This window comes from Phallusia mammillata, chromosome 2, assembly GCF_965637545.1.
Source record: "Phallusia mammillata chromosome 2, kaPhaMamm4.hap1.1, whole genome shotgun sequence".
Lineage (NCBI taxonomy): Eukaryota > Metazoa > Chordata > Ascidiacea > Phlebobranchia > Ascidiidae > Phallusia > Phallusia mammillata.
The window spans coordinates 11,123,177-11,133,739 of NC_137253.1; the positions used below are offsets into that span (position 1 = coordinate 11,123,177).

The 10,563-nt window shown below is 39.2% G+C and overlaps 1 protein-coding gene across 1 annotated transcript; it reads right to left on the bottom strand.

Annotated features, from left to right (window-relative positions):
* Positions 1-906: 906 nt before the first annotated feature.
* LOC145214040 (inter-alpha-trypsin inhibitor heavy chain H4-like) lies at positions 907-9,268 on the bottom strand. The gene is made up of 19 exons (XM_080082468.1): positions 9,108-9,268; positions 8,697-8,893; positions 7,680-7,761; positions 7,415-7,582; positions 6,613-6,779; positions 6,199-6,456; positions 5,788-5,909; positions 5,590-5,715; positions 5,307-5,448; positions 4,862-4,990; positions 4,169-4,251; positions 3,935-4,110; positions 3,022-3,352; positions 2,574-2,612; positions 2,270-2,315; positions 2,136-2,200; positions 1,884-1,997; positions 1,720-1,813; positions 907-1,440 (listed from the first exon to the last, which is right to left on the bottom strand). Exons 1-19 carry the CDS (start codon positions 9,201-9,203, stop codon positions 1,215-1,217), a joined length of 2,661 nt encoding a protein of 886 aa, XP_079938594.1. The 5' UTR covers positions 9,204-9,268; the 3' UTR covers positions 907-1,214.
* Positions 9,269-10,563: the final 1,295 nt, after the last annotated feature.

Below are 10,563 nucleotides of genomic sequence, written 5' to 3' on the forward strand. Positions count from 1 at the left end.
CAGGCTATGTAACAATGCAATAAGTTAAGCGTACCTGCGCAAGAAGTTATGCTTTTCTGTTACCATTTTGCTGAATAAATACGTCCATTTAAACTATACTGTTCTATGTGCTGAGTTTCGTTTTTTTTGTGCAAGAAAATAGCAACTGACAAAAGCATAATACTTAGTATTTTCCACAAACTTACATGCTAACAAAATGCTTGGGTCGCGATAATTTAGAGCATTTTTTTAGGGTCGCGCCAAAAAGTATTTGCGGACCCCTGGGCTAGACTACTATAAAGTGCACTGAAAAGTCATCATTTATAAATGTTTGTTTCATGAAGCTGGTCGCATGGAAAAAAGTTTTTCCCTTTTTCATTTTTTTTATCAATCCCGTTTAGCAAGGGAACGAAATGATTTTGCCTACTTTTATTTATCCCTATCCCCTTCCCCCTGAATCATGTTAGTTGACCCATTGGCTCAATTTACCCCCAATCGTGAACCTTTGCTTTACATTAAATAATGAGACTCTTTACAATTTTAATTAAAAAACGCTATCCCGAAACTATGCGTTGCATTTTCCTGGAAACAATATAGGCAACAAACAGTGATGAACTTTTTCCCTTGATTTTTGATGCACCCGGAGAGGTAGCGCGAATTTACTATGGAATTGCCCCAATACAGCTGCAATCATTCAGCCCGTTACCTTATTTGGTATTCAATTTGACATTCCATGTGCTGTTTAATGTTTGCAGTGACCTTTGCAGAGTTTCAACAACTTTTCGAATCGGAAACTAATAAAACCCTGCACCATTGCTCAAGATTTGAAGTAATTACTTGTTTACTCCAAGGAGTAGATGGACTTGCAACAAATGTGTTCATTCCAATCGAACTTAAACGACAGAGACGAATGCAAACACACGAGGGTTTGAGTAGAACATTTTCGTTTTATTTGACGATGACAACGTCCATGGTCAAAATTCAAAAGCAAAAACTAAATGTGAAAACTACGACATTTGAATGTTATAACGAAACAATAATGTCAAAACTAAAACCGTTGCATATAAAGTTTTTATTGTGTATGTTTTTTTTTTTTGGGGGGGGGGGAGGGGGTTTGAAGTTTAAAGCCTAAAGCTCCGCTCAGAAACCCGATTTCAGACTTCTGTTTGGCGTGAAAGTATCTTTGTTATGTACAGTGCGACAAGTGAACATACAAAAACGGGTGTAATTTGTCTTCAAATGGCAAAGTCTTCCACTTGCAAATTGATGAGGAAACCTCTACCTTGCACAACGTCATCGGACTGAAACACGACCACAAGTTCGTCCCTTGCATTCACAACGGTTGGAATAGACTGGAAGCCACAAAACGTTAGAATTTCTGGATTGGTTTGAGCGGCGTCAAAGTCGGGGTAAACGAGCACTCTGTCCCTGCTGCAATTCGCTTCGTCTTCAAGGTCAAAACTTAAACAAAAATAGAAAAAAAAGTTTTGATCCTTCATATTTTTCTGGTGTTTTCTGTCCTGTTTTCTGTGTTGTGCAATGCTGACACCTTTCAAGGGTAGATAAATTTTACGCATAATATGTGAACATAAAGCGCGCATCTTTTAGTTACGATTGTCTTCGCGGCGTTTTGAGACCTTACATGTCAAGACACATGCAGGCCAAGACCTGAAACAGGTCCAACAGTGTCTTGTGTTTGGGTATGTGTACTTTATGCACATATCTAGCATTGTGTTTTACCTTGGAAACGTCAATTTGATCTGAGTTGGATTCACCGCAGCAGGCGTTGACTTGAAAAACCTCCAAACGCACTGTGTATTGGTCGGATACAGGCCTGAAAAACGAAACTGTGTTCGGTTCTATTTTGCTATGTTTCACAAAGTTAATTGGAATCAAATTCTGACCTGGATGTTGGGGTGACGTCACGTTTAATGACATGGTAATTTCTGTGTCACTGCCACAGTTAGAAGCAATGTCGAGAGGGTTGGCAGGAGGTGGTACGGGCTCAAGCGTCGTCGCTAAAAACAGTATGATGTAATAATTAACAAACCTACGACGAAAAGTTTAATTTGACCAGAACCAAGCAACAGTTAGTTTCAGCAAAAACTGAACCCCCTAAAAACTACACGAAGTTTTCTTTTCACTCTGTGGCAAACCTTGTGTTGTTGTGGGAGGAAGAGTTGTTGTAGGCGCTTCGGTTGCAGTGGTAGTTGTGGATAGTCTGAAATTTAGGTCAGAAAAAGTGATTCATTTAGTCAAAAACCAGTTTGTGAAAGCAAAATAAACTTACGGGAATGCCGGTAATTGTAGTGAGGGAAGGAATGGGCTGTACACACCTAAACAGCAAAGAACATTAACTTATACAGTCGGGAACCCAATGTCGCCAGTGAGTTTGTTAATAGTCTTTAAATAATGACTTTTAAATCTTCAAACAAAACGTGTACAGTCAATAATAAAAGTTGAAAATAAGCTTTACATCTGGAAGCAAGTCTTTAATGAAGATTCTTTATAGATGTTTGATCTGATTTTGATTTCCTAAACTATCGGGAAGGTTTTGCTCAACCTTCTTGTTTAAACTTTAAACTTGGACTTACCTGCACCAGGCATGGGAAGTGGGTGATTTTGGATCGATTCTGCAAAGAAAAAAAAAGATTCTCAATATCAGTTGTTTGAGTGCTGCATATCATGGCATAAGGCCGTACATCAGTAGTGTATGTTCCTGCTGTCTAGCAAAACAAAAAAATGACTTGATAGTGAAACTCTTTGAACTCAAATTAACAATAGCTTGCTGTTTTTCCACTGCACCTTTACAGACATTAAATTGTACGACAATTTTTCTTTACATATGTTGGGTAGTACCAGTTTAAACCCTTCTTTAAACCTTTTTACTGAACAAATTTATTGTTGAAATGATTTGTAAATAAATTAGAAACCAATAAAAACGTGTTGACAGCTTTTATTTTATGTCCAAGACTGTTACAACTGTTTAGATACCTTAAAAAAGCATTTAAAACTCGAAAAAAGCTTGATTTGAAGACTTACGTGATGCACCCATGGGAATAACTCGTCCCGATGTCACATGCAAACGACCCGCAAAACGTGACCCTCCCCTTGATCTGTGTCGGAACCTGTATGACCCTCCACTTGTTCGGTGTGACCCTCCACGTGACCCATAACCTCCATATGACCTTCCAAATGAGGTGTATCGCGACATGCCACCGATACGCGGCATTACCGCCGGGGTAGGTATCGGAATAGTTGTGTCATCGACCACAACAGTGTCGTCCGACGGTTTGGTAACGACCATTGAGGTTAGATCTGTGACAAAGTTGTGCGTCGTCGAAAGGCGAAGAACCCGGGCGTCGATTTCATTCTGTCAAAATGGTCAATTGCTTAGCGGCGATACATTGAAACACTGCAATGATTTAAGAGCAAAAAATTCTAATGCTGCACACAGTCCACCTTAACGACTCTATATATTTTGAAGATATTCAACCCCCATTGTAACAAAATTTAAGCTGCCCCCTTTAGGTTTAGTTTATTTGCACTGAAGATCAAACGAAACCAACAAGGAAATATGACCATAAATGCGTGCGGGCAACGAAAGATCTTGTGGTCATCCTGTCGACCACCCCTTACGCGGGTAGGTTTACATTAACTCGGTACTAAACTTGTGGGAGAAGGTGTTGAAATCTTTTTTTGACCGCAACTGACAAATGGGGCATGAACCGACGCTCTTTAACCATGTCTAAGTATACCCCAAAACCAAGAAGTACCCCAAGGGCGTCGCAGAATATTTCCGTTTTGTGGCATTTTGTTGTTGTATCGAAAAACCTAACTTTAATAGTAATTTTCCCCTTAGCTTTTATTTGCTAGTGCGTCGCAAGTCCAGAAAACTTTTCCAGGGGGGTCGCAACGAAAAAAGTTTGAGAACCACTGCGTTAGACGATGTTACCTTGCGTTCACGATCAGCAAAAGTTTTTTCTCGAAGCAGTTGTTTTACAGTGAGATAGGCCCAGATTTTTTCCATGCTGAACTCCTCGTCAACAAAAGTCTCAGGGATTTGTTCGCCCTGAGTAACAAGGGTGACTTTGCCGTCCACCGAATCGCCACCGACAAGAGCGTCAAGAACTGCAAAAGCGAAATGGTTTTTTCGTCTGTCACGTTGGGAAATATGCTTGTGAACTACCTTCGCTTCTAGGACGTGGACTTGGTGGTTCAATAATTCGACCGACGACGAGAATTTCCGATCCTTCGAAAAAGTTGTCAAAACTGCAAGAGAGATATACGATTTTTGATTTGACGTTATTATAGTCTACTGTACAAAGAAACATGTGTAAGTCGGCTGCTATGTTCAGAATACGGATAGAATATTCAAGCCCAAATGAATCCCTAGTGTTTTAGCTGTTGGTGTAGACTTATGTGATTACGGCAACAGCATTAAAATGGAATAGTTGATTTGATTAGTTGATTAAGTGACACTGAGCCCAGACTGCTTTGGTCCCCAGCTGACACTGTGATTTAGTTTCACAGCGTTTTATTTTCGGTTAAACAGACTAGGTGAACCATGGCTTTTTAGCCTGCACTCATAAACTCTTTACAAGACATAATAAAGTGCCCTTATTGTGGCTATTCTATAGCTTGCACGTCCAATGCCTTATCACCAGCAACACCGATCATACCTTATATGCCAAAACACGAAAACAGTGTGCACTGTCTGCACCATAACACCTTTTTATCATTGTTCTTACATAAGAGGGGTCAACAGACCCTGTGAAATCACTCACAAATCGTCAATGCTGATAACTGTGTTGTTCCAACAGTTGGCGACTGTTTAATGGCCATAAGATAATAACACGTTGTGCTTTGCCTATATTCAAACCTGGTTTTGGAAACATCAACAACAGGTGTTCCTGTGTAGTTTATGATGACATGAGCAAGCATCGGAGAGGCTACTTCATCGTAAAACCCTTTCAGCTGCAACGCTGCATCAGCGTCGCCGTATATGCGTCTACGCAAAAAAGTCAAATTTTCTGTGTATGGCTTGAAGGCAATACTGTATACTTCAAACTTTAAACTAGAATCTCCCAGCTCGTTGCTTGGTGGATAAGACTACGATGAACCTCATGCTTATTGATTCAAATTTATTACAACATCCTGTGTGTTTCACCAAGTAATATCTTTGTGCTTGTGCCTTTAGATACCGATGATGTCGCATAGGAGAAATATATTTATCTGCATTTCACAAGGAATAACTTGATGTTATATTAAATTTCAATGGCTTGGAAGAATGGCTTTGCAAAAAAGAATTTGCAATACTGATGTACCTTGAAAGTCCTTGGTTTTCTGTCGCAAGTTTATCCAAGAACTTGTGATCCACGTTTGGACCAAACCCAAGGCAGAACACAGAGTAGCGACCTGCTACCCTTTCAAGTAAGCTGCGTCGTATTTCTGAAGTACTAGTGACACCTGGTCAAAACAATACGTATCGTTATGGCTGTATTGAGATTCCAAAGGGGTTTATTGTCTTCAAACCCCTTAAAACTTCCCTATAGAATGATTATCTTTTTGAACCTTCTCATATTACTGATTCGAAAATGAAATTATTACCACTAGTAGGTTGGCCGTCTGTCAGCAAAATCAGCATGCTTGCTCCGTCCAAACTATTTGTTTGGTTCATCGAAACTGTCTCCAACAAAGCGACACCATCCTGTGCTGCTGAATTGAAGTTTGTGCCTGATAAATAAATAAAAAATTGATACTCAACCGCGTCACCACGTGTATGATTGACCCAGAAACTTTACTCACCTCCGTATGCATGGATTTGATTGACAAAATCCTTTGCCCTTCCAATGTTGAAATCATTGACAGTCATTAATTCTCCGCTCTGCCAACTTTTTACGTTGTCCGAGAAAGTTATGATGTTGAATCTAAACGATGTTTGCCGTATTAAAATCAATACACCGCTCAGAATTGTAGGCGGGCAAAAAATCTAAGTTGGGCCGGAAAGTTGGGAAACTTATGACACAAATGATGGCGAGCGTAAATTCAAGCCCGAATCAATTCCCTTTTAGTCAAACCCTGTGCCCGAAGCTGATCAGACATATAACTCCGGTACGATATTTGTATAAAGCAGATTTGCCAAAAGCTTAATGGTTCACCAACAGATCTTCAACTCAAAAAAGGTTTTTAACAATAAGGTAACGCTACTGTACTTACTGATCTTGTGGTTTAAGGTCATCCAGTATAATTCGCAATGCTTCTTTAGTTTGTCTCATTTTTTGACCCGCCATGGAGCCGCTTCTGTCGATTACGAACACAACTTTTTTCGGGATTACTGGCAAATGGTCGGGAGCAAAAAAGTGGACGAAATAACCGTTCCGGATCAGTAGGTCGCCGCCGAGTTGCTCTCTTGTGACGTCATACTTGACATTGAACCGTGACAAGAGTTTTTGTTCTTTTCTAGACGGTCGGTAGCTAAAATGGTAAACATCAGTATTATTGCTATTATATAACGCAACTTAATAACAAAGTAGTCTAGTCTTAGTCCGTTTTTGTCTCCGAAACATTGTCAAGGCTTGATTTGTAAACACAATTTTTGCAGGGCGGTCTTCGTATTTGGTAGGGGTTTACCTTATGTAGGCTTGCGTGGAGCTTCTGCGAATTCTTACGTCACTGATGCTTTCGAGGTCAAACGAGTTTTTTTGTTTCTTCGTTTTCTCACTTTTGGCATCAGCCTCGACCAGAGTGATGCCGCTCGGTTCGCTTATGTGAACTTCGATGTTACAGTCGTCCACTATCTGTAGGAAGAGACACACAACTTACATGGGAAAACAAAGAGATCTGTCATCACTGATGAAAGTAAAATGATTTTCTTAACGGAAGTGTTCGGTATTTGTAAATTTTCTCCCGAAATTCTAATCTTGATTATAACAAAGCCACAGAAATAAGAACAACAATTAAAGATCGCGTAATAAAAAAAAAAAAAAAACATAAGACGAATTGCTGCAGAAATTATAAAAAGAATGCAAAGATTATGCAGCGAGATAATGATATAGCGGGCGATTATTTGTACACGGGCCGCAAAAAAGCTACCGGGTTTGAACCAACCTGACATATATCCTATACATGCGACACCTTTGCGTTAAAACGCTTTTCAAATTATATCTTTTACGGAACTGCAAACCGAACCGTTACTCTTACTATTGATTATGTCTAATGTATGTGGGTGGTTTCAGGTCAACACTTGAGTTAAAAGCCTCTATTTTCTTTCTTAAACCACGACCTTTGAATTCAATCGAACGGCAGAACCAATGACAAATTTGTTTTGAAAGTGGCAAATGGAAGTAAATTGAAGCAATTTGTTGAAAATCGTTTTTTCATCGCTAAGCCATACCACAAGGCAGTAGTAATTTTATTGGACTGAAAAATTTACCTGTCCAGGGTCGGCGTAGATCACGTGATTGTAGACACTGAGTCTCCGCTTGAGTAGTTCCTCGTAGTCCAACTGGAACGTGACATTGCCGCCGGCCGCTACATTCACCGAAACGTCAAAAGTTTGTGATTCGCGGGTGTTAGCTGTTACCAAACCAGCTGATTGACCCTAAAACAAGATTCATTATCCTGGGTGGTACTTGTCTTCCATTTTGGAATTGGAAAGAGTAAAATACACCTTAACATTTAATGCAACTATAGCTTACCCTCGCCACAGCTGCTTTGTATTGGGCTTTCGCTGCTGCTTTTTCTTTCACAATACCAACATAGACCTGTCCTTCAATTTCCCTGTGTATCGAAAAACAGACACAAATTGACCAACAATATCAATGCGCACGCACTGCGTGTTTCGTTCCCAGGGCAATTGGGTTTTGATTGCATAGTTGACCTTAATTTACATTTTCGAAAAGTGTTCTTGTCCCCTATTTCATTTTCTTCTACTACACTAAAAACAGAAGCTTAAGAACATGTGTTTTCACTATTTGGAACAGTGCAAGAAAAATGTGTGATAATACTCATCATTCGACAAAGTTCTTCTTTTCGTCGCTCCTGTATGTACAGCTCTTAATTAATGATGTGGTTTATTTGACATTTTAGAAATGCAAAATATCTCGTTCCTATTTCTTATTACGAAATTGAGGCCTGGGACTGATTTTTCTATTAGGCCTGATTCAAGCCTGTTTTATTTAAACTAAAGCCAAACCCGGCCATGTTCATTTACATATGTAGGCTATGTATTGTAAAGCTAGTATGGCATTGTGGAAATTTATACAATAGCTGTATAGAAGGTGATAGTTTTGATGAAATGTGGTTTTATTCACAAAGTTTGATCAGCGCTTTTAACTTCTTATACGCTTACCCGTACTGACAAACGTTTTCGCGGTACACTTTGCAGATTAACTTGCAACTCAAATATATTGTGTGTGAATGCTTGTGGTAACAATCTACGTGAGGTTATGTCTTTGACTTGTTATTCAAAATGATTAGACAAGAATTAAAAAACGCGGCACATTTGATAATACTGCGCCGAATTTGTCGTATGGTACAAATCAGGGCGAGTGTGAAGTCAGACCCAGAATCAAGTCTGTTTTATTCAAACTTCAGCTCAATCCCGAAAATCGACTTGAAATTCGACTATGTGATGACACGCAAGTTAAGAATTACTGAGTGTTGTGTGTGAGTGCAATAATCTGTTACATAATCATATACGCACATTGACTTACATAGAAAAGTTGGATATGAAGGCTGCCTTTGGTAGACGCATCTCCACCGACACCGCCTTGGCGACTTCGGCATCATTACGTACAACGCTGGTGACGCGAACACGCGCATAACGAGTCGTAACTAACGATTTCACGTGGAACTGGGTTATTGTGGCAAAACCGTTTTCCGACGATCGTCTGTTTCGCACAAGAGGCGCCTATAAAACAATATTGCAAAGTTATTTTTGAAACCATTTTCCAATTTTTTTAAACAATTTTTTTTGAAACGTTTTCATAAAAACACATTCAAGTTCGCTTTCGCAGATTTAATATTAGTTCAAAGTTTTATACAAAAATGTTATTTTTTCTAAAACGAGTAACGATGATTTATCTCAAATTTACTTCTTAAAATCAAATTTACTTTACACTTACCACATTATTGTCAAATCTTCCCGCGATGAAGGCGTCTGACGCTACCACAAGCAATGCAAACACAAAAAACTTTACGATAGCCATACTCTGCTCCATTGTAACAAATGCAACTGTGCTGTTGTTACTCTGCAATCAAAGCCTATTTGTAGCGCAAATCAGAAGTTGTTTTCCCGGCGCTTGCTTTTTTCGGAGGCAGAAACCAAACGCCCCAAGGTTGTAGCTCCTAAAATCTGAAGATTCTATTTTCAGTGTCTTGAGAACACTGTTTGTATTCACTAAATAGTATATGTTAGATCAAACCGGTCTAAACTTTTTGCTATCAAGTGGTCGACGCCCCTGTGATTGGATCCGCTCCAAATCGAGCAGCAAGTCGACAGGCAAGTGCGCCGACTTCAAAGCTGTTGTGTCGAAAATGGGATAAAGAAGACGTTGCAAAATGGGCCAAGAACTCGGGAATAGGTAATGCATTTGCCGTTAAAAAGTAGCGACAAAATATTAGGAAAGCTGTACGGCTAAAAATCGTGTTATACTCACAATGCGCCAAGCTCACTCCCTGGTAAGCTCCCGGCATATAACGCTTTACAATACGGCTGCAGAACTATAACCATTACCCACCAATTGTGCCCTTCACTTTCTTGCGCTCCATAAGGTTTCAAAGTTGCGCAGGTTCTTCTGGTTATCCGATTTATTTAGTGCAATTGAGTATATGTGCTTTTGCCAAGTGAAATAAACTTAATTTAAACCCGAACCAGCCCGACTTTCAACTCAACTCTTCTTGCAGACGGTCTTGCCTCCCATCTTTCATCATTTGATGGACCAGCTTTGGAAGGTCTTCACAAAATGTTAAAGAGATCTCCAGATTTCTACTATGCTTGTGTCAAGGCCGAATTAAAACTTAACTTGCTGCAGATGCTTCAGTTTACAAATGCACTGGAAGATCTGTAACTGCATACACTTGAGAAATTAATCCCTTTTTTTGGTTTGGTATCAATTTTGTGTACATTTTGATCATTATTTCAATACGCAGGCACTATATTAGGATTTTTAACTAATTAATCGATCTAACTCGGTTTTGACTTGACAGTTATTGGTTGTTGTTTTTTTAATGTAAAAATTTTATGAAGACATTGTTACTGATTTTCAACTCTTGTGAAAAAACCCTTAGCTGCCCAAAAGAACACATCAGGTCGCTTAAAATGCCGAACGTAACCTCAAAAACTTAACAAATATGAGTATGTCTTGCCAAACGAGCCACTGTCACAAAGTTTTTTCTAGTTCGTAGATTTTATTGCAACTTTTCTTCAAATTTTTGCTGTTTTTTTTTATGTCGCACTATTCAATGATTTCGCAATTGTGCCTTCTTTTTATTGTGAACAAAAACAGTTTAATAATGAAGTTCCGTCCACCTATCTGTAAGTATTCGATTTCTGTATTGTTATATTGCAGTATTTTTATC